At 46.0% G+C, this 24409-nt stretch overlaps 1 protein-coding gene across 1 annotated transcript; it reads left to right on the top strand.

Moving 5' to 3' along the window:
• Positions 1-26: 26 nt before the first annotated feature.
• LOC309858346 (supervillin-like) lies at positions 27-21026 on the top strand (the record flags this gene model as incomplete). Its single annotated transcript, XM_082751034.1, has 12 exons — positions 27-220; positions 2302-2474; positions 4248-4403; positions 5698-5834; positions 6451-6598; positions 6719-6864; positions 8383-8558; positions 10577-10721; positions 10997-11273; positions 17206-17357; positions 20038-20143; positions 20782-21026. Coding segments are annotated over 12 exons (2022 nt in total), but the record flags the coding sequence as incomplete, so codon positions are not given.
• Positions 21027-24409: the final 3383 nt, after the last annotated feature.

The following is a 24409-nucleotide window of genomic DNA, read 5'->3' as shown; positions in this document are numbered from 1 at the left end:
GTGTTTTGACACCAATCCAAGGTCATGTATTCGCTTCGTCTGTCATAGTTGGCGGAGAGACCGTACTCACGGTCACTGGGAAATCTGTGAAGGAGGTCATGAAGCTGGACGATGACGAGACCTTTGCCAGATTTTACCGCAGCATGGATGACACCATCCCGCGAAGCCCTGTGGAGCTGGATGAGGATTTCGATGTCATTTTTGATCCTTATGCCCCTAAGTGAGTGATTTCTGTTTCTTTCACCCACGGAGAAGGGATGATTCTGTCGTCAGCCTTCGCACGGTACCTCCATGAGGATCTTCTCTCGCTGCCACCTCCTTCTGCCGCAGACCTTCCTCACAGACACAGGGTTATTCTCTAGAGCCAGGCACTTAGAGTAGGTGACATGCGCGCTCCAGAACGGATATGCGCTCGGGCAGGAGGTCGGTGAAGACCGTGTGTGCCGTGGGTGTTTGCCCGCGCCCATAAAAGTAAGGTCACTGCGTTTGTCACATAATTGAATATTGTTTTGCAGATTTTTAGACACACATAAATTTGGCCAGCAATCTCAATGCTGTCTTTGATTTGACATTGAACTCATACTTGTAACCTTGAAAAATATTTGGATTACATGGGCTCAGACTCACAGAATGGACTAGAAAATACATAAAGCAGGTTACTTACCCTCCAATAATCTATGAAGTGAATAGATTTGAGAGTCTTCTCAGGGATGACCAAGGGTCGCTCTTCACACAGGATCATGACTAAACCACCTCAGGAAAGCCATTGTGGTTTTGGGATTCCTTTGGTTGCAGGTGCCAGAAGGAAATCCAAGTCAAATGGACTTTGACAAACGAAAGGTGTGGAGGGATTTATAGGTCCACTTACCGGAAAGTGTGAGTGTGAACAAGGTTCCAGAGGCTCCTCAGAACGAGGTCTCTCTCTTGCTGGTGTTTCTTGGGGCTGCTTTGCTGTTGCCAAGCTGTAACCACGTGGCAGACGATGGCCACCATCTGGTGTGGCTGTTTCAGCCACTGGCTTGGTCACTCTAGTACGGCAGCTTCTCTCCTCAGCAGTTCCCTCCAACCCAAGTTCCAGGCTGGATTTTCTAGGGTCCGAGCCCTGTCCTAAAGCAATCATAGCCAAGGGGATGGAAGGTGAGGATTGGCCAGAGCCGGTTTCTGGACGCCTGCCCCTCAGAGCCAGAGCCAGTGTCAAGGTTTTCTTACCGGAAGCCAGGGAGAATATATGCTGGGCAGGCTACCCCCACAGCCACAGATCACATTTTTTTCCTCCCCACAAATTTATCTGAGTGACTCCCTCTTCCAGAAGACTGTGGGGTCATCATACATTTTCCTGTAAGCTGCTCCAAATACATTTTTTGCATATTTCGGGAGGGGGTGGTGTTCAGTTTTTCTCAATTTTCTATCTTAAAAAATGAACAGCTTTCCATTTCCCAACTTTTTAAATGAAATTTTATGTATTTGCACATTTGTCCTCTTCTCCCAACCCAAATGTCATTGCTTAAATCGTTGTATCTATCTCGGTATAGCTATAGCTGTGTTTATACACACACTGTCACACAGAGGACAGAATTATGTATCAGAGCACAGAGGATGTGCAGTTGGAAACTGAGGGTAGGAGTGGAATCTGTCAGGAGACCGTGTGACCGGATCGCCCCCCTCCCCGTGTCTGGTCTGCCCCCAGAGAGTCGTGTGAGTGCGTGGCCGTTGTTGCTGGCTTCTTGGGCCTGTCTTATTTCAATAGAGTCTTCAAAGGGTGGTTACTTTTCAGAAAGGCGCAAAGAGTTGAGAGGAGGCTGGTTGTGGGGGAGTTCCGAAGGCAGCTGAAAACCAGTTTTTTCACAGAAAACAAAGTTTAGTCTGGAGGAAAGAGAAATCGAGAAGCAGTGACTGGCTGTAAATTCCTGAAGGGCTCGCCAGTGACAGGAGTAGACGTGCCTAATACTCCAGTCCATGGGTGTGATGAGGGTAGGAACGAACTTTCTACCCTTCAGAGCATTCTAGTAGTGGAATGAGCTGCCCCACAAAGCTTCAGATGCACGGCCAGGCAGAGACCACAGGGTGTGCTGTGGTGTGTGGGGCCCGGAGCCTCCAGGATCTTGGACTAAATGGGCCTGAATCCCCCATCTCCAAGATTCTATGTGTACATGTCCGGGAGTGACGGGCAGGAGGAGGACTTGTAAGACAATGAAATCAGAAAATAAAATGATAAGAGACTTATTTCACATTGGAGAGCCCCAGATAACCCCGGCGTGGACAATAAGCAGACCAAGGCCACAACTCCACTTTGCTTCCCAGGTTGACCTCCTCTGTGGCCGAGCACAAGCGTGCAGTGAGGCCCAAGCGTCGGGTCCAGGCTTCCAAAAACCCCTTGAAAATGCTGGCAGCCAGAGAAGACCTCCTTCAGGAATACACGGAGCAGAGACTAAACGTTGCCTTCATGGAGTCGAAGCGCATGAAAGTAGAAAAAAGTGAGTATGTGGAACCACTGCTCCACCTCTCTGTGGGCGTCTGGCGATTAGGTGATTTTAATCTTTTTCTGCCTTGCTGGGGTCAGTCATGTGCTCAAAAGACACTCATCAAATAAAAATGATTGCACAGACGTACGTGCACACCTGCCTCAAAATGGAAAGGCTTTTTGCAGAACTTCTTAGAGCGTGGAGTGTCTGTTCACTACATTAACTCATTTTCTTATTTTTTAAAAAAGTTTTTATTTATTTATGGGACAGAGAGAGTACTCTGGCAGAGGGAGAGAGAAAAGCAGGCTCCCCGCTGAGCAGGGAGCTCGGTGCGGGGCTCGATCCCAGGACCCTGAGATCATGACCTGAGCCAAAGGTGGATGCTTAACCCACTGAGCCACCCAGGCGCCCTGTATTTAAGTTATCCTGTTTTGCTGAGTTTTCTGTTCAAGAGATTGGAGGAGAAGGGTTTTGTAGTTCAACCCATTTTCAGCTCCGTAGAGCCCAAACACAGTAATTCCCCACTTAATCTTGTTTGAGAGCAAATCATTAGATCTCTCATGAGAAAAGGAGAAAATTTCTCATGAGAAAATGTGCCAAATGGCTGCTTTTCCTAATCCTAGATTTTCATATTACTAATTAATGTATAAACCAATGCTTTCCAAATTTCATTTAATAGGAGCCTTGGAAATTGGGGATGTGGATTGGGTACTGTTGGGGCTTTGGGGTAGAGGTGGTGAATATGAGTGAGGCAGTAGCTCTGTGCCCTGTGTCCCACTTCTGGCTCAGCTGCTCTGCTCTCCTCAGCCCGATGAGGTAGGGTCCCTTGTTCTGAAACAGTGGTTTTCTTTGTGGACGTAATTTGGGTATACACCATTTGCAGATTGAATAGTCTGGCTATAATTTGTATTTTCCTTTAGCACTTGTAAACCTACTTCTGAAAGTTTTTCTTAGAAATATAGTATTTACATGAAGTATTTGGTCTTTTCATTATAACTGATTGACTAAGAAGATATTTCAAAACCTCTGTGCCATACGAATTGTCAAGTAGTATAAGACCTTAATCCCGGCAAAATAATTTTCTCAATTTCTTTCAGCCTAGACATTTCTTAAAAAACAGTTGAAGAAATAAAGTTTTCTTGGCACAAATTTTAGGTATTTTTCCTCTATCTCCACTTTTGGGGGCTTGGAGATGGCTTTGTGATGACTGACATGTACACATTCGTTGGTGTACATGGAAAACCCAGCATCTTCTTACAATGGTCTTAATTCTGAGGGCAGAAGACTTTAAGGGATTATCTAGTTGATCACTTTGCCTCCAGGAAAAAGATTAGGACTAACCCATCCCTACAAGAGTGCCTGCTTTTCTACATGTAAAGACTTTGTTGAAAGATACCTCATAGCCTTCCTTGTGAGTGTGTTGACATTAACATCCAAACATTGTTAGGGATTATATTCACTTTCAGTGGAATTGGGACATGGGAGTCCAGCTCCTGATTTTGTAGCAAAAGAGCTGGTCCACACTGTCCCTCGATTCTTGTCCCCCCGGCAAGGTGAGATGTGACGTGTGTCCGCAAGCAGCTGGTACTTTGGGGACAGAATTGAATCCTGAGTACAGGAGTTCAGCCCTGTACCGCCTCGTCACCTAAACCTGAGGATGGTCCCCCCCTCAGGATTAACCTTCTGAGAAAAAGCTAGTTGATGATGAATCTCTGGTGGCAAATGTCATTTCACCGGCCCGTCTTGCTCCCCCTTCCCCACTGTTTCCTTATTCAACCCTTCCAGTGTCTGCCAACTCCAACTTCTCTGAAGTCACTCTGGCAGGTTTAGCCAGTAAAGAAAACTTCAGCAACATCAGCCTGCGGAGCGTCAATCTGACTGAACAGAATTCCAACAACAGTGCGGTGCCCTACAAGAAGCTGATGCTCCTACAGATTAAAGGTACTTAGGAGCCGTGAGGAGGAACCACGCATAGAGCAGGGGTTTGAGTCTGGTAACACCGAGAGGCCTGACCTTCAGGGGGAGGGAGTGCATGCTCTTTGAGAACCTACTGTGGGCAGAGCACTGTGCTACCTCCAGTCATCTAAGCTTCACAAAATCCCATGAGGTGGCAGATGTGATGCCCACTGAGGCTTGGTGTGGTTAGTGATGCACCTGAGGTCACAGCGGCTGTTTGAGTGGCAGAGGTGGATTTGCATCCAGGTCTCTCCCATTCCAGAAGCTCAGCTTCTGCGGCCGCCTCCCCTTGCCCTCTGAGCCCCATCAGCACGCTGTCCTGTAGTTCCAGCAGTCCCCGAAGTCTTCGTGGGGGCTGTCTCCACTCAGTTCTCCTCGCTGAGGTGAGCAAGGTTAGTGTGGGCCAGAGGCAGAGATGCAAGTTCTTGGAGAGGGAATCCAGGGAAAGCAGAGGCAACTGAAGCCAACCTAGTTTTCCACTCCAGCACCCCCTTTGTCAAGAGCAAGGGAGACGACCAGAGAGACCATGGGCTGTGAGGAGAGCCTTGGCTGCCTCCGAGTGGCAATCCTAGAGTAATAATGAAGAGGAGGCTGGTGGAATATCCTTCACGGAGGGTGTCCCGTGTGTTTCTTCGTGACCACTGGCCTTTTTAGTGCATTCGAAGGACTAGTGACAAGTGCAAATAACCAATGTCTAGTCCCCAAGTTCTGACCCAGAGATGACACTATCAGTGTGATCATGGAAAGGCCTAAATCAATAGTCTTTTAGGAGAAGCTGTGGAAAGCAGCACAAAGCAGTTCTTCCCTCCAAGCTGATTGCCTTTAAGACTGCCCTGGGTTTAGCGTGCAAACCTCAGGAAGATGATGCTTGGGAAGGCAGGCCCTCGCCTGCAGTGTGGCTGGCAGGGGCTATGAAATGCAGGAGGTGGGCTGGGCACAGAGAAAGGGGTCAGGGGAGGAGTTGAACGGGAAAAAGGAGCACGTTTACTAACTTTCCTGGAGGAAGGAACTTAATGAATCCACACACATGCTGTAAAAGGACCCCAGTGGCAGTCCTAAGACACATGATGACATGTAAGAAAGCACTAACACGGGAGAGTAATCTAGAAGGCCTTCACTAGAAACCCCTTCTATCACTGTTTGTCATGGACCCCGTGTTGGTAGACGAGAATCTTTAGAACTGTAAGAGTCTGTAGCAGGGGTGCTTCCTGGCCCTTCCTGTGGCTTGGAGAGTTCTCCTCTCTGGCAAGATGGCGACTCTTTGCCTCCTGCCTTACAGGAAGAAGACATGTGCAGACCAGACTGGTTGAACCTCGAGCTTCGTCCCTCAACAGTGGGGACTGCTTCCTCCTGCTCTCTCCCCATTACTGTTTTGTGTGGGTAGGAGAGTTTGCAAATGTCATAGAAAAGGCAAAGGTTGGTATCTGAAAAATAAGAAATGTTGAGTTAAACACCTCCTTTACGCACTGATAGAATGTTTTACCAGTTGCTAGGTCTTTACAGGGCTTCTCAAATGCCAAATGTTTCATGCAAGTGAGAAGGGAGAGAGGCAGTATTTCTTTTGCTGAATGTCTCTCAAACACGCATTCATTCGGTGCTTGAGTGGGAAGTTTTAGAAGGATTATGACCTATCCCACCAGTTTTTAACTCCTATTCCACTCCTGTGTGAAAAAGGAACGGCACATCCCTTCAAAGCTGTTTATCCCAGGTACCTATGAAATGCTGCAACCAGCTTATTGAATAGAAAACCTCATGGGCAAAAGCCCAGAGAATGGGTATTTTTCCAAAACTTCATGAGTAACCTATTGTATTTAAAAATAAAGAATGGTTGCTCTAGAGAGTTGTGCCCCCTGGTCCTTGAGTTCCATTCTCCTGACCTTGCTGAAAATACCCAAGACCCCGTGCCTGCAGCCCCTGTGGTCACATGGTCTCCCCTGCAGACCTGCCATTTTTGCCTCCAGCTTCAGTATGCACCACTCTGCCTCACCACAGGCTTGTCTATCTAGGTAATTGTGCTCCTCCCTTTTTCCAGGCCTCAGAACTGGCAAGTTTAATTCAGACGAAGAGGGAACTTGGTTGTAGAGCTACTTACGTCCAGACTATTGAAGAAGGAATTAATACACACACTCATGCGGCCAAAGACTTCTGGAAGCTTCTGGGCGGCCAAACCAGTTACCAGTGTGAGAATTTACTGTATTTTCAGAGCCTCGTGAGGCTTTTCTAATCCCCTACTTCCTTCTTCTAAACTGGCCACTTTTCAGTGTAAAATGTCATCCTGTCTTCTTGTTCTCATCCAAAAGCTGCTGGAGACCCAAAAGAAGATGAACTTTATGAAACAGCCATAATTGAAACAAACTGCATTTACCGTCTGATGGACGACAAACTTGTCCCTGATGACGACTACTGGGGGAAGATTCCCAAGTGCTCCCTTCTGCAGTCCAAAGAGGTACAGCGCGTGGGCACCGTCCTCGCCAAGAGAGCACTTGGCACGGGGTTGCCCAGTAACACCCACCCCACGTGCCAGAGAAACGCTGGCCGGCGTTTGTGCCTGGTGTGGAACAGTGACGTATTTTTACAGGATATTTACTTGTGAATGCAAACCATCACTCCATCTTAAATATGAGGATAGAATTCAAAAAATATTTTTTTTAAGATTTTTTTTTAAGATTTTTTAAAAGATTTTATTTATTTATTTGACATAGAAAGACACAGTGAGAGAGGAACACAAGCAGGGGCAGAGGGAAAGGAAGAAACAGGCTTCCTGCCGAGCAGGGAGCCCGATGCGGGACTTGATCCCAGAATTCTGGGATCACGACCTGAGCTGACGCTCAATGACTGAGCCACCCAGGTGCCCCCAGAATTCAGAACATTGTTCAGAGGAGTCATGGGTCATTGAAGGCCTTCTGTTTTAGGCAAAATGTAAATTTTTTTTCTTTATTTTTTGGGAGGATTTTTATTGTTTTCTTTTTCTTATCTGTATGAGGTAGTGGATGTCAACTGAACTAAATTGTGGTAATCATTTCACAGTACATGTAAATCAAGTCATTGTGCCTTCTGTCTTACACTTATATGGCACTGTGTGCAAGTATTTATCAGTATAACCAGGGAATAAGATAAAAATACTACTTAGCCCTATCTCTTGATTTTCTATAAACAAAGTTTCAGGAATAATAGATACATGTTTATATAATTTGGGTTTACCAAGTAATATACTAGCTTTTTCCTCCTATATCAGTAAGTATTTACTAATCACATACACTGTCATTACCATCGTCTGGTAAGACACGAAAAGTGGAAGACACGAAAGATCCTTAAATTCTATTGGGTAGAGGAGTATTAGAAAGAAGGTCTTCCAGAGCTAGGTCAATTGTATGACACCTGTGGGCATTTAAATGGAAAAGCAAAATCACAGAGAAGAAATAATCAGGAGTAATTTTAAAGGGAAGGTGCAGTTGAGCCTCGCTGGGAGCTGAGTAGGATGTGGATTGCCGGACAGGAAGGAAGAAATTATTCTAGGATGAAAGAGTTAGATAAACCAGAGGTACGGAAATAAGAAATGGCATTACATTCATGCATTCACTCAGCAAACACTTCCTAAGGTCCTGTAAATGTCAGTACGGTATGGTCTCTGCCCTGGAGGGTGCTGGAACTGTACAGAGGGGAGTCCGCCTCAGTGGTCCTCAGGGCCTAGCATTTAAGAAGTGGCCACTGTATATGCTCAGGGAATGAAAGAGCAGGGGGACAGGGAAGAAAGAAGGGAAAGAAGGCAGGTAGGAAAATGCAGTTAAATAACTTGCCATGGAAGCTGGTGAGTTCAGCACAAGACGGAAATCAGAGCCACAGGCCAGGGGCCAGCGTGGCAGGGCAGTGCCAGCTGTCGCCCCATCAGACTTGGTCAGTGCACACCTCATTCAACCGGAGCAGGGCTCTGAAGTTAGCCTGTTGCTCTCTGCGGCCTTTCCAGGTACTGGTGTTCGACTTCGGTAGTGAAGTGTACGTGTGGCACGGAAAAGAAGTCACATTAGCACAACGGAAAATAGCTTTTCAGCTGGCAAAGCACTTATGGAACGGAACCTTTGACTATGAGAACTGTGACATCAACCCGTTGGATCCTGGAGAATGCAACCCGCTTATTCCCAGGTATTTCCGTCAGCCGCCAGTGGTGTGGGAGATCAAGCAGGTTCCCTCAGCGGGCCTGAGTTCCCCCCACGCTCACCTGCTGTCACTCTTCCTAGGGTTTCCTTTTCATCACTGACTGCAGGCAGTACCCTGAATACTCACAAAAAGAGTATTTCTTTAGCTTTTGCCTAACTGATGTGGAAATACGGATGCCGTCATCTTCCCGATGCTGTGTTCAGTCTCTCCTTTCTTGAGGTGAACAAATTGTTCCCACCTGCGGCCTCCCAGGAGCTGTCCTGGCCGATGAGTAGCAATTGTTGAAACAAATTACATGCGGATCTGAAAAGGCTCCAGGACCTGCAATAACAGCATCGATCCGAAGGGGCAAAAGCGACATATTTTCTTCTCATTTCACGCCTCCTCAGCATAGCTCTCAAAGTCCAGGATTTACCATTTCTTTGGCAGTAGATGACGTCTGTGCCTTTTGGGGGACAGGGAGTGAGAGGGAGGATACTGTATTGAAATCATTGTAACTTTAATATTTCCGACTGGGAGTAGATGAGCGAGCACCTAACCTGGGGCTTCTCAGCACATCCCAGAGCAGAATCACCTGAGAAGCTTTCAAAAAAATGCATGTGCCAGGCCCAGCCCCAGCGCTGGCCCCTGGGATGTATTCTCAGTTCATGTGGGGTAGGGCTTGTGAGTCCGTGTGTCTTAAGAGCCTCCTTGCGGCCTCTCCTAAGGGGCAGCCAAGAGTAAGCCCAGAGCCCCTCCTACCCGAAGAGGGGCCTGAAGCACTGAGGTGTCCAGACTTAGCCCACTTTGAACATGGAAGTCAGCACGGAGGAAAGTGCTCGCGCGCTCCTGCCCCCCTGCCACCACTGCCTCTCGTGCTTGCTTGACTCCCAGCATAAAAAATCATTGTCTAAAGCTGAAAGCAAGCGCTCTGCCGATAGGCATCCTAGTGAACTCTGCAGAGTAAAATTTATATGAAGGATGATCATTCAGCACGGTACACACATGCTCCCACCGCGTACTCTCGTGAAAGACCCCAGCCTCACAAGGGAGCCCTGCATTTTCCAGAGTTGCTGGTACCTGGTTCCCAGAGTCCTGCGAGAGTACGCGGTGGGAGCATGTGTGTACCGTGCTGTCCCCCAGCAGCCTCCCTAGGGGCTGGCAGCCTCCTTGATGGGCCCTAGCTGTGACGTCAGAAGCCGAGTCCTAATGAAACAGGAAGTGACGGAGCACGGGCCCCAGTGAGCGCTGCTCAGCAGTCTTGTGGGGTGTAGCGTCCCAGTCTCTGTTCACAACCAAAGACTGATGTGGAAGGATGAACAGTGCTCTCTTGAGCCCTCTTCAGCCACCATGTCCTTGACTTTGTTTCTGAGTTACCAGTGTTTGGAGCCATTTCAAGCTCTGTGATCCTAGGTAGGACCAGGCCTCCAGGTTGGGCTGTGCCACTTCCTTTTCTGTGCACTAATGCTCCCCCGGGCCACTGTCTTGTCTGGTGGATTAGAAATAAATATGCAGAAATTCTTTTAATGATCTATGAAAGTATGCTCCTTTTAGTAACGGGAGAATTTCATCTGTTCCTGGACGCCAGAGAGCTTCATCCTAACATGACTTAATAGAGAATTCAGGGCCTCCCTCCCATCTACCCATTAAAGTGACAGACACATGGTGAGCATCTGCTGGGGACTCTGGGGGCATGTGGCTCCTGCCTTCTCCTGGCTCCCAGGCTAGTGCACCGCCCTCAGCGGGTCCCAGATACCATTTGCTAGAAAAGTCCACTCCTGACGGGGTTCACATCCCACTTAGGCATCTCAACTCCACGCACACAAAGTCTTGCCAGGCCTCAGGCTGAAATACTAAAATACCACTTACCTGAGCACACGAACCACTCATTCTCCATACCACTAATGTATTCTGAGTTGTTTTCGGTAGCCACGTGTATCTGTTTTCAGTCTCTTTCCTTTGTTTACACGTGGCTTAATCTCTGTTCTTTTCCTGTCTCCTCCCCCTCCCACCCACCCTTGCAGGAAAGGACAGGGGCGACCTGATTGGGCAATTTTCGGGAGACTTACAGAACACAATGAGACAATTTTGTTCAAGGAGAAGTTCCTTGACTGGACTGAACTGAAGAGACCTAATGAGAAGAGCGCCAGTGAACTTGCCCAGCCAAAGGTAGTTTTGGGAAGCAAGTCTCAAACCTCAGGCTTTGTTCGAGGTCCCAGCAGAAGAGGCCTGGATGCTAAAAGCCTTCCTAGGGTTTCTGGGAGATCAGTGTTGTGGGGGGCTATTTAGGACTCCCACAGCCCTACCCTAAAATGCAGTGAAATGCCGAGACAGAGCTGCAAAGCCTTTTGCACTGTCCCACTAATAGGGGAACAGCAGTGAGTGTCACAAGAAGTGGCTTTAGAAACAGGCCACTGAACCAGCATCCTTCCGTTCCCTCGTAGGAAGATCCTAGGGCCGAAGCCAAGCCATATGATGTGGCGCTGATGGTGCCGGTGCCCCAGGCGACAGCGGGCACGGTGCTGGACGGGGTGAACGTGGGTCGTGGCTATGGCCTGGTGGAAGGGGACGACAGGAGGCAGTTTGAGATCGCCAGCGTGTCTGTGGATGTCTGGCACATCCTGGAGTTCGACTACAGCAGGCTTCCCAAACAGAGCATCGGGCAGTTCCACGAGGGGGACGCCTATGTGGTCAAGTGGAAGTACATGGTGAGCACCGCAGGTTAGTGAGCACTTCCATTTTCTGTGCGCCGACCTGGGGAGCTTGGGGGTGGCAGCGAGCCTGTCTTGGAGCCCCGTCCCCGTGTGCGCTGCCTTTCCCTCAGCCACGCGGACAGTGTGCCAGTCTGATGGTTTGCTCTGAGGACCATTTGGTCAACGTTGAAGCTGGGTCCCAATGAGCCAGTGTTGCTAGTGAATGTCATGGTTCCCTTGAGAAGTTAAACACGCGCATTAAGGTTTCTCTGCTCCCCTCACTCCTTCCCCAGCTCTGTCCCCAGATGTTCTCTAGGAAAGTGGTGATTTGCCTCCAAATGATACTTACCATGTGGCTGTCTGCTGCCTAAAGTCTTGTGAAGCGTATCCGGATGGCTTAGAACTAGAACCACATGGTGTGGTAATGCACCAGAGATTGATGAGAACTAAAAGGAGCTATTTCCTCTGAGGATGAGAGCACCAGCGCGCTCTGGGGATCTGGTAGAAGAAATACATAGTCCAGCTGCTCACAGTTCCTGTCAGTGAAACACTCGAGGAAAACACTCAGTCGTATGCTTCGCACGAGAGGCAGTGAGCGGGGAGAGTCAGTGGACTTTGGAGGGAGAATCCCTATTCCCTGCCAAGAAGTAGCCCATTCTCAGCACCATTTAGGAGTTTGTCACAGCTTTGTGGTCTTGAGATTCAGCTCTCGAGAGTTCACTCACCTCTCAGACAGCTTCTCTGCTGTCCAGATGTGGCTCCCCCAGGGCCCCAGGGGGGTGGAGGCTGTGGTCTGCTGATCAGACCCCTGTAGACTCAAAACCCATTTATTTCTTTCCTAATTCAGTCTGTTAATCGCTGATGGCATTTACTGAGCACCTAATCTCTCTTCTGGGTATAAGACATACATTTTAAGGGGAAGTAAAGACGTCAGGCCCTACCTTCTAAATACATATGGCATAAATAACTGTAAGGCCAGTGTGGGGAGAAGCAGCTGTGCCATGCCATGGGAGGAGAGCTGGGTTTCCCGAGGCTGGCTCTGTGGGAGGCCCCTGGCTGGGCATCGCCTGGTGGGACAGGAGGCCGTGCCCAGAGCTGTCTAGGTATGCCCCGGTCCTGGAGGCCCACCTGGTTCACGAGGCACAGCACTGGTGGCTTTGCTGCGCACCCTGGCTGAGTGCCTCCCCAGGCTTCATGCGATGTACCCTGTTGTTATGCCGATTGCTCAGTGAGAAAGAGGACACACGCTTAAGTCACCTGCCCAAAGTCACACAGCAAGTCGAGAGCAGGTTAGGACCCTAAAACTGCCTTTCCCATGTGTAAGGAGGACCTGGGGCTTGAAAGAAAGGCCACAGGCCCAGGGGCCACACAGCCCAGCTCCGCATCTTCTCTCAGGTCCCACATACCAGCTCTGCAAGGTGGGTAAAGTGACTTAGCCTGTCCGAGCATCGATGTTCTCACCTAGAAAACAGAGGTCGTACCCAGCTCACAGATTATTATAATCTGGCACAGATGATGCTTAGCATGGGCCCGGCACAGGAATAATCATCACCGATGTCCTGAGCAACAAAAGCAAGATCATTGTGAATCAGGTGAATCTAAGAGTTAGGAGGCCTTCACAGCCTATTCTCTTGGAGGCCCCTAAGAAATAATGACTTGGCGCAGGCAGATACTTTCTTCTGTATTTCCTCCCAGTATACTCCACGCACATCTCCCAGCCGGCTCCGGCAGCATCTGCACAGCCACAACTCTGAACAAGTCCAGCTGCAGAGCATTAAGTCAGAGCAGGGAGCATTCAGATTTCCAGATGGTCCCTCTGGGAGCAGAGAAGCATAGCCCAGTGACATTAACAGTGGCCCCTGGGGGACTGTGGTCCAGCCCCTCATCACTCGTACCCCACAAGGGCCACACCTGCAAACAGGACTGAACTTGGAGCTTGGAAAGCTCTTCTGGGGCAGGGTCAGCAGAAGCCAGAGGCTGTAGAGGCAGGACAGCTGTCCTCCTCGCGGACGCCAGCCAGCCTGCACGGGCCCACAGAGAAGCTCCTTGGGGGAGTGAACTGTGTGCTCCAGGGAAGGGAGACCGAAGGCTTTGGTGGGGTCGGTCCTAACCCAGAACCAGGTCAGGCAACTCGGGAGCGTGATATAGGCCGAGCTACTGTAAGTAGGTGAGCAGTAAATAGGACTCTGCCTCAAGACCACCTGATCAGGAGAAGTCCTTGATGTTCTTTGTGTCTTCCATTACTCCTAAATGAAACTCCTGGTCACAAATTGACTCTGGGAAGTATTTTGAGGCATGGGACAGTGAACACTTTAAATCGGCCATCTGATCAAGGCTATAAAGGTTATAGTCCGTCATGTCTTACTGCTGAAAGCTGAGTCTCTACTTGGCTAAAATTAAAAATAAATGAACTAAAAATTAAGTTGTGTATAGGATGAAATTTGGGTATTTTGACAAAAACTCCAAGGAAAAGTACTGAACACATTATGAACCATTTTAAGAAAATACTTCTGTTTTAGGTGTGGGTACTGCAGTCCACACTAAGATGGTAGGTGGTAAAACACTGATTCTTCCTGAAACTGAGTATATACTTACACAATGTATTTAAGTGGTAACAAATTTCAAGATATGTCTCAACTTCTGTGACTTGTTTTAAGCATATCTTTCCCCAGCTGACAGGACTAATTTTCACTGCTTTGAAGGGTGAGATTGCTAATCAAAGGCAAAGTTTTGTTCCTATCTAAAGTAGCAGAAATTTCAAAGGAGTGCCTTCCAAACTAACTGTGAAAATGCCTGACCTCTTCATTGATAGTTTCTCTTTTATTTTGTTCACTTAGAAATACATGGGCTTATCCATTTGTCCGTTGCAGGGCATCTTGGTTCTTCCCACAGTTTGGCGACCGTGGCCATTGCTGCTATAAACATGGGGGTACAGATGGCCCTTCTTTTCACTACATCTGTATCTTTGGGGTAAATGCCCAGTAGTGCAATTGCAGGGTCATAGGGAAGTTCTATTTTTAATTTCTTGAGGAATCTCCACACTGTTTTTCAAAGTGTCTGCACCAACTTGCATTCCCACCAACAGTGTAAGAGGGTTCCCCTTTCTCCACATCCTCTCCAACACACGTTTCCTGTCTTGCTAATTTTGGCCATTCTAACTGGTGTAAGGTGGTATCTCAATGTGGTTTTAATTTGAATCTCCCTGAGGGCTAGTGATGATGAACATTTTTTCATGTGTCTGATAGCCATTTGTATGTCTTCATCGGAGAAGTGTCTGTTCATATCTTCTGCCCATTTTTTAATATGATTTTCTGTTTTGTGTGTGTTGAGTTTCAGGAGTTCTTTATAGATCCTGGATATCAACCTTTTGTCTATACTGTCATTTGCAAATATCTTCTCCCATTCCGTGGGTTGTCTCTTTGTTTTGTTGACTGTTTCCTTTGCTGTGCAGAAGCTTTGGATCTTGATGAAGTCCCAAAAGTTCATCTTCGCTTTTGTTTCCTTTGCCTTTGGAGACATATCTTGATAGAAGTTGCTCTGGCTGATATCAAAGAGGTGACTGCCTACTTTCTCCTCTAGGATTCTGATGGATTCCTGTCTCACGTTGAGGTCTTTTATCCATTTTGAGTTTATCTTTGTGAATGGTGTAAGAGAATGGTCGCGTTTCATTCTTCTACATAGAGCTGTCCAGTTTTCCCAGCACCATTTATTGAAGAGACTGTCTTTTTTCCACTGTATATTTTTTCCTGTTTTGTCGAAGATTATTTGACCATAGAGTTGAGGGTCCATATCTGGGCTCTCTACTCTGTTCCACTGGTCTGTGTGTCTGTTTTTATGCCAGTACCATGCTGTCTTGGTAATCACAGCTTTGTAGTAAAGCTTGAAATCAGGTAACGTGATGCTGCCAGTTTTATTTTTGTTTTTCAACATTTCTTTAGCAATTCAGGGTCTCTTCTGATTCCATACAAATTTTAGGATTATTTGCTCCAGCTCTTTGAAAAATACTGGTGGAATTTTGATCAGAATGGCATTAAAAGTATAGATTGCTAAAGTATAGATTAAAAGTATAGATTGCAGTATAGATAAGGAAGATGTGGTCCATATACACTATGGAGTATTATGCCTCCATTAGAAAGGATGAATACCCAACTTTTGTTGCTACATGGACGGGGCTGGAAGAGATTATACTGAGTGAAATAAGTCAAGCAGAGAGAGTCAATTATCATATGGTTTCACTTATTTGTGGAGCATAACAAATAGCATGGAGGACAAGGGGAGATGGAGAGGAGAAGGGAGTTGGGGGAAATTGGAAGGGGAGGTGAACCATGAGAGACTATGGACTCTGAAGAATAATCTGAGGGTTTTGAAGGGGTGGGGGGGTGGGAGGTTGAGGGAACCAGTGGTGGGTATTAGAGAGGGCACGGATTGCATGGAGCACTGGGTCTGGTGCAAAAACAATGAATACTGTTACGCTGAAAAAAAAAAAAAGAATCATGAACAATTCGAATTTCAAAAAAAAAAGAAAAAGAAATACATGGGCTTGACCAGTTCAGGTCCACAAAAGATGGCACTAAAAGCCATGCTTAGGCAAAGTGCTATAAGGAGTATTATAATCATTTAAGAAAATGGTTTATAGAGTGCTTTGCTCAAGGGCCAAAAAATCAAATAAATATGGCCCTGGTCTCTTAAGAACTTAAGATAAATGAGCTTTCTTCTTACCTTCAAACTCCAAGACAGCTGTGATGTTATAAATGGGTTCAGAGGTGAGAAAAATTGAGTTCATACAGAAACAGAGAATCCAGTTATCATCTTTAATTTTCAACAAGCGTGGGGGCTATAACTGTTTTCTCCCCTGTGGACCACCACTATCTGGGACCACCCAGGCAGGCATTTTGAGGTAACAGCTTAGTCTCCTGACCTCATTCATTCCAGAATGGTCTGCCTGCAGGTCCTGTCATCTTGTCATCGGTCACCTTCTCAGAGGGGCCTTCCTCAATAGGGAATCCCATCGGTATTCACCCTGCCCTGGGTCACATACCCTTGTCTGTCTTCTTCAGAGCACTTGGGACTCTGTGAAACTGTCTTGCTCATCTGTTGGTCAGAATGAAAGCAGGGGGTTGTGTGTCTTGCTTATCCTGGTATTGTGAAGAGGCCCCGGCCCTCTGCAGGTGCTCAGTGACTATCTGCTGAATGAATGAATGAATGAGAGGAGTCTGGAGTGCAGTATAAACCTAAAAGTAGCGAGGCAAGGTCTGAAATATGGCCATTTTAAAATGACCACTTGACCAGTGAACTTTCCACACCTGCTCTTTCATGAGATCTGTGTCCTGGGTGCTGGTAATGTTGACCAATGTGCCTGGGAGGTGGCGGACAGTAAGGACAGCAGGCACTCCATCCTGGCTGCCATCCTGGGGACAGATAGAATTGAAATCCCAGATTCGTTTATGGAAGTGATATGTCAGCAATAGAGCTCTTCCATTTCTGACAGAACTTGGAAAATTCAGAGTGTTTTTTTTTTTTTTAACTTGAATCATTTTCACAGACTAAGTTTTTCCCTTTGTGCTTAAAGCTGGCCCAGCTGTTGTTTTTAATATCTTTTCTCTACTGGCTAATCTTATGCCAAAAAAATGGCATGATATGGAAAACGCATTTGTGTCTTTGGGAGGCCTGCTCTGGCAGCCGCCATTTTTTTCTGTCACACACTTGGAGTGATCTGCCTTCCTGTAGGATGACAGGTGTTTTTCTCAGGGTATCAAGAAGGCAAGATCATTTTTTTCTCCAGTTTGGAGGTTTGGGATCAGTTAACTAGAAGAAAGATGGTTTTTCTCCTCAGCCCCGTGGCCAAAAGCTATTTCTTCACAGTTTGTCCTCACGGAGCCTGGAGAAGAAAGCCATATATTTGCTCTTCTTTTGGCTTCTCAGCTGTTTACCTCACCCTCTTGGTTTCTGTATGTTTGCAGTGGGAAGTCGACAAAAGGGAGAACACTCAGTGCGGGTGGCTGGCAAGGAGAAATGTGTCTACTTCTTCTGGCAAGGCCGGCAGTCGACCGTGAGTGAGAAGGGCACGTCGGCTCTGATGACTGTGGAGCTGGATGAGGAGAGGGGTGCCCAGGTAAGTTCTAGACAGTGGCTGCTCCCATGGAGGAGAGTCTTGGCCTTCCTGGGGAGCTCCAGGGGGTGTGGTCTGGCCCCCTGAAGAGCCAGTCCAGTGAACAAAGACAGCATCACACAAGCGACGTTTAGTCCTGGCCAGCTCCCCTAGATTCCAGTCTGGGCTTCCGTAATCATGTCTCCACCGCCTGGCCAGCAGTCATGTGCTCTTATACGAGATCTATCTGCAAACAGTAAATCCACAAATCAAGTACAGAGTGCCAGTGAGTGGTGGGTTTGGTTTTTTTTTAAGTTTCCACTTAACTAATACTCAAGGAATTGTAAACAGAACAAAGAGATACTATTTTCCACTTCTAAAACTGGTAGAGATTTTGTGAAGAATGGATCCAGGGCAGGTAAGGATTCAGCAGGATGCTTCCATTGGGAAGGATAGCTTGAAACAGCCATCCTGAAAGCAGGTTGGCTCAGGGACCTTAAAATTCTCATAAACTTTGATCACTTTTTCCACTTACACAGATCTATCCTAAGGAAATATCAGAGATTAACATGAAAATTAGTATTGCCATCATCTGCATTCCTCACAGCAGCCTGAGTGATGTTTTGGATCACGTCAGATCATGTCATTCCCTTTTCCTCCATCACAAATGGACTGCAGTCAAAGCATTCTCCTGGTGGTTTGCTAGCACCTTCGTGTCTGGTCCTACACACCTCTCCCACATCACCCCTCACCCTCACCATGGCCAGGGCTGCTCTAGCCTTTTTTTGCCATTCCCTACCCCAGGGCCTTTGCACAGTTTCCCCTTCCCACAATCTCCTCTATTTCCATAGTAACTTTCAACCTCAGAAGATTGAGATCTGTTCAGATGTCACCTATTTTATCCAAATCCCTTCCCATTCTCTGTCCTGTTACTATGTTTTATAGCACTTGTATTATTACCACTACTTAAAACCACATAATCAATTTGTCATTTCGTTTACATTTTGAACACACTGTGTTTACTTATTTATTATCTGCCTTTTCCTACAAGCATGGAAGAGACAGTGCCTGCTGTTCTTCCCCACCATTATAGCCTCAGGGCCTGTGTAATACCAGTGCCAAGACTTTGTAAACAGTTCTTTTTGATGTTCAGATTATCTTTGCATCAGGTCCCATCCTTTAGGAATTAAGAGTTGACCATGGGGTCTTGAGAGAACATGATACCATGTACAAATATCTTCACGGTCTTAAATGAGTAGTTAATGATAGCACAAGGGAAGAGAAAGATGAAGTTTTATCAACTTGGCTGGGACTGGAGAAGATTATGCTGAGTGAAATAAGTCAAGCACAGAAAGTCAATTATCATATGGTTTCACTTACTTGTGGAACATAAGGAATAACATGGAGGACATTAGGAGAAGGAAAGAAAAGTGAATTGGGGGAATCGGTGGGCAGGGTTGGGGGGACGAAGCACGAGAGTCTGTGGACTCTGAGAAATAAACTGAGGGTTTTGGAGGGGAGGAGTGGGGGGTTGGGTGAGCCTGTGGTAGGTATTAAGGAAGGCATGTATTGCATGGAACACTGGGTGTGGTACATAAACAATGCATCTTGGAACACTAAACAAATAAAAATTAAAAAAAAAAAAAAAAGGGAAGAGAACAGGAATTTTCTCCAAAATAGATTAACACTCACTTAGCTTTTCCTAAGAGTCACTTCTCTTCCCTAAAAGATATACCTTTCCTCCTGTAGACCATATAATAATTGTAAATAATTGTTAGAGACCACTGTATTTTAATTTATTCTTAATTATGGATCATCTCAACTGCCTTTTTAATTTTCGTAAAGGCCAGGTTTTAATCATGCCTATAAAATCCCCTTTAGAATTTTGAGCTTTAACCTCTCGAGTTTGAGCATTGCTTTTTTTTTTTTTTTTTTTTTTTTGGGTCAAGCCAGTTGATATAAGAACATTTCGGACCTATGAAACACTACTGCAAAATGGCACTTAATTACGCAGAACAGGCCCTGAGATTTGCAGGTTAACAGTTGGTGGGAAATGCTTCCTACCTTTCAGTGTGCCCCAACTGCCAGGCTCAGCCAGCAGTCTCCCATTAAAGCAAACTGTCTAGCAGAAGTGAGAGTGGGTGGAGTCAACCCACAGGTTTACTAAGCAGCTACCACCTGCTGGAACATGGTGGTTCACAGGCGAGGGGCAGGCTGTGGTCTGGGGTCAGCAGGCACATGGCTCCGTGAGTGGATTCTGGGCACAGTGGCAAAAGAGACTGTTCTTTCCCTTCCGAATTACTAAGTGATCAGTCGTTTTCCTTACTGAGAAGCAGATTTTGTTTAAAATGTGTTTAAATCAGTCATGTTACATCTCCACCATGGAATACCATTAAAACGTCAAAACTCACGTTTCAAGAGCCTTTGGTGACCGAAAAACATCAAGCGAAGAAAATCAATATAAAGTGATAAAACAACAGTCCTATTTTTGCTTGGGAAAAACATATATCTGAAAAATACTTGGAAAGGAAAGCTAGGCTGTAAAATTTCTATGGTGGTTATCTGGAGACAGATAATAGTATTATCACTGGCTTTTGTTTGCACTTCTTGATATTTTCCAGATTTTCTACCATAGGCCTGTATTATTTTTAAGACTCTGAAAACCCAGTACGTGTTACTTATTGGAGTATGTTTACCTTGGAAGGTCCAGGTTCTGCAGGGAAAGGAGCCCCCCTGCTTTCTGCAGTGTTTCCAAGGGGGGATGGTCGTGCACTCTGGGAGACGGGAGGAGGAGGAAGAAAATGCACAAAGTAAGTCACTTTACTGTAGGAATTAGTATTTTCTCCCTCTCCTGAAAGATATTTTTATATAAAAGTGGGGCCAGAGTTAATTTCCTTTTATATAGGTGTGTCTTTACTCCTGAAAGCCTCCTAACGTTGGCCTTGCAAATGAGCTGTATGGGGAGCTCATAGTGGAAACCCAACCCTCCCCACCACCCCCCACCCCCCCCACCACCCCTCACGCGCAGTCCTCTGGAGTTTCATCAGGATACGGCTTTGCATGTAGGAGGCTGGAAGATGATTCCACCTTAAACTGAATTCTCACAATGACTCTGTCTCTTCTTGAGAAGAAAGTTAAGTGGGTTGTCCATTATAAGCTGAGATTTGGGTTAGCCAACATCCCTGCCCCTCCCACAAAGAAAGGGCTTAGTGTCGATGCCGGTTATAGGATTTACTTGGGTATTTACAAATTTTGTAAAAATGGTCTTTCTACATCATAAACCGCTTCTAACTCCAAAAAGTTGTCCCTTCTGGGCCACCAGGAGGCTGGCTGCTGCTCCCCACAGGCTGGGCCGGACTGGGGGGTTGTGTTGGCTGGTGACTGCGGAAGGAGGGCAGCTGTCCTGGCAGCACCCGGCCTAACTCTGTGCCGCTGGTGCCCCCTGCAGGCGAGTGGAGGCTGTACTGTGTGCGAGGAGAAGTGCCCATGGAAGGAAACTTGCTGGAAGTGGCCTGTCACTGTAGTAGCCTGAGGTCCAGGACTTCCATGGTTGTCCTCAACGTAAACAAAGCCCTCATTTACTTGTGGCACGGATGCAAAGCCCAAGCCCACACGAAGGAGGTTGGAAGGACTGCAGCAAATAAAATCAAAGAACAGTGAGTGTTGTGCATGAGGGCCTCTCCAGAAGGGGCTTCCCTGTGGGACATGGGCTGAGGCCGGAGGGGAGACCCACCCAGTAGAAGCCCCTGATGCCCAGGTATACTTAAAGGGACTTCAGCAGGGGGTAGTTATGAACCTTGTCATCTGCCTCTGACGTTCCAAACAGTGTGGGGGGACCACAGGTCAAGACTGCCACGTGTGGCTCAGGCAGGCAGAACCCTGACTTAATTAAGGCTGAACTGTCTAGCTCCTTTTACTGCTCTTCACATATAGCGAGGCATTGTCTGTGAGCTCTGATGCAGGAAATGTTGAGAATCTCCCTTGTGATCCCTGTCTGAGCCTTAGGATATGTAGCAAATTTAATTTTTAAACATTGAGGGAATTCCTGTTTTTCTTTCCTTATGACTATGTCTCAATTCCCCTGTGGTCTAAAAATCCAGTCTACTTAGTTTCAGGTTTTAAAACGTGTAGACTTGATTCATGGCCCAACATTTCATCTACTTGGGACAATATCCTAGGACCACTGGAAAAGAATGTATTCTCTACTTAACATGTAATGTTCCAGATATGTCAACTAGGTTACATTTGTTACCAATGTTTCATTTGCTTCTTCTATCACATATGGAGAAAGGTATATTAAAATCTTCAAACAATACTACATAAGTTAACATTGCACTGGAGCATCTATCCAGTGTTATAAGGCAAGAGAAACAAAAAGAGTAAGAATTGAGGGGGTAATTATGGCTATTCACAGATAATATGAGGGTGCACATAGAAAATACAAAATCTTCTATAAATATACTATGAGAATTCCAAATGGAAAACTTGCACATCTTAGAACCAGGAAAGCAATCCAGAAAGCAGCCACGGGAAGAGGCTTCTTATGTATGGAAGGAGGAACATCAGAATAATGTCAGACTTGTTCTCAGAGACCTGACAAGCCAGAAAGGGCTAGGAAGACATATTCAGGATACTCAGTGAGAAGAACATGCAGCCAAGGATGCCTTATCCAGCAAGGCTGTCATTCAAAGAATAAATAATACCTATTCCTTTGAAGCCCTTTCAAAAAATAGAAACAGAGGGGAAATTTCCAGACTCGTTCTATGAGACCAAAACCAGGCAAAGACCCCATCAAAAGGGAGGATTACAGAGCAATATCCCTGACGAACATGATTGCCAAAATACTCAACAAGATCCTAGCCAATAGGATCCAACAGTACATAAAAAGGATTATCCATTGCGACCAGGTGGAATTTATTCCTTACATGTCAGGGTGGTTCAACTTTCGCAAATCAATCGACACGATAGAGCACATTAATGAAAGAGAAGACAAGAACCATAGCATCCTCTCAAGAGATGCAGAAAAAGCACTTCACAAAATACAGCCCCTTTCCTGATTAAAAGTCTTCAGAGTATAGAGATAGAGGAGACAGTCCTCAGTTTCATAACCATCTATGAAAAGCTCACAGTGAATACCATTCTCAATGGGGAAGAGCTGAGAGCTCTTTCCTTCAGGTCAGAAACACAAGAGGGAAGCCCACTCTCACCAATATTGTTCAACATAGTACTGGAAGTCCCAGCATCAGTAATCAGACTACGAAAAGAAATAAAAGGCATTCAAATTGGCAAAGAAGTCAAACTCTGCCTCTTCACAGATGCCATGATACTTTATGTGGAAAATGCAAAATACTCCACCACCAAATTACTAGAACTCATAAACAGTTCAGTATTGTGGCAGGATATGAAACCAATGCACAGAAGTCAGTTGCTTTTCTATACACTAGCAATTTAACTATAGAAAGAGAAATTAGGGAATCAATTCCACTTAAAATAGCACCCAAAACTGTAAGATAACTTCAAATAACTGTAAGATAACTTCAAATAACCCTAACCAAAAGGTTAAGGATCTATACTCTAGAAACTACAGAACATTTATGAAAGAAAAGGAGAAAGACACAAAAAGATGGAAAACTATTCCATGCTCATGGATCTGAAAAATAAACATGGCTAAAATGTCTGTGCTGCCCAGAGCAATCTACACATTCAATGCCCTCCCTATTAAAATACCATAGGCATTTTTTCCATAGAATTGGAACAATCCTAAAACTTGTATAGAACCAGAAAAGGCCCCATACATCCAAGGAAAGGTTGATCAAGAAAACCAAAGCTGGGGGCATCACAATGCCTGACCTCAAACTATATTACAAAACTGTGACAGCATGGTATTTGCACAAAAACAGACACGTAGATCAATGTATAAGAATAGAGACCGCAGAAATGGACCCTCAACTCTATGGTCCACTCATCTTTGACAACGCAGGAATGAATACCCAATGGAAAAAGACAGTCTCTCCAATTGATGGTGCTGGGAAAATTGGACAGCCACATGCAGAAGATGGAAACGCAACCATTCTCTTACAAACTCAAAATGGATGAAAGACCTCAATGTGAGACAGGAATCTATCAAAATCCGAGAGAAGAACATAGGCAGTCACCTCTTGGACCAGCCACAGCAACTTCTTCCTAGACACATCACCAAAGGCAAGGGAAACAGAAGCAAAAATGCACTATTGGGACTTCAGTAAGATAAAAAGCTTCTGCACATCAAAGGAAACAGTCAACAAAATAAAGAGGCAACCCACGGAATGGGAGCAGATGTTTGCAAATGACATGTCATAGAAAGGGCTGATATCCAAGATCTATAAAGAACTTCTCAAACTCAACACCCAAAAAACAAATAACCCCATCAAGAAATGGGCAGAGACATGAACAGACATTTCTCCAAGACATGCAAACAGCTAACAGACACATGACAAAATGTTCAACATCACTTGCCTCAGGGAAATACAAGTCAAAGCCACAACAAGATACCACCTTCCACCAGTTAGAATGGCCAAAAATGAACACGTCAGGACATGACAGATGTTGGCGAGGATGAGAGCAAGCTGGTGCAGCCACTCTGACAAACAGTATGGAGGTCCCTCAAGATGTGAAAAATAGAATTACCCTTCTACCCAGCAACTTCACTACTGGGTATTTACCCCAAAGACACAGACATAGTGAAAAGGAGGGACACCTGCTCCCCAATGTTCACAGCAGCAATGTCCACAATAGCCAAACTATGGAAGGAGTCAAGATGACCTTCAACACATGAGTGGGTAAAGAAGATGTAGTTCATCTATACAATGGAATATTCCTCAGCCATTAGAAAGGATGAATACCTACCATTTGCCCTGACATGGATGGAACTGGAGGGGATTGTGCTGAATGAAATAAGTCTGGCGGAGATGGTTTTGTTCATATGTGGAATGTAAGAAATAGTGTGGAGGACCACAGGGGAAGGGAGGGGGAAATGAATGGGAAGAAATCAGAGAGGGAGACAAACCATGAGAGAGTCTGGACTCTGGGCACCAAAG

Source organism: Mustela nivalis (genome assembly GCF_964662115.1).
Source record: "Mustela nivalis genome assembly, contig: HAP1_SCAFFOLD_2222, whole genome shotgun sequence".
Taxonomy (NCBI): domain Eukaryota; kingdom Metazoa; phylum Chordata; class Mammalia; order Carnivora; family Mustelidae; genus Mustela; species Mustela nivalis.
The sequence above is the reverse complement of the archived record's forward strand: the minus strand, read 5'-3'. Positions and strand labels throughout refer to the sequence as shown.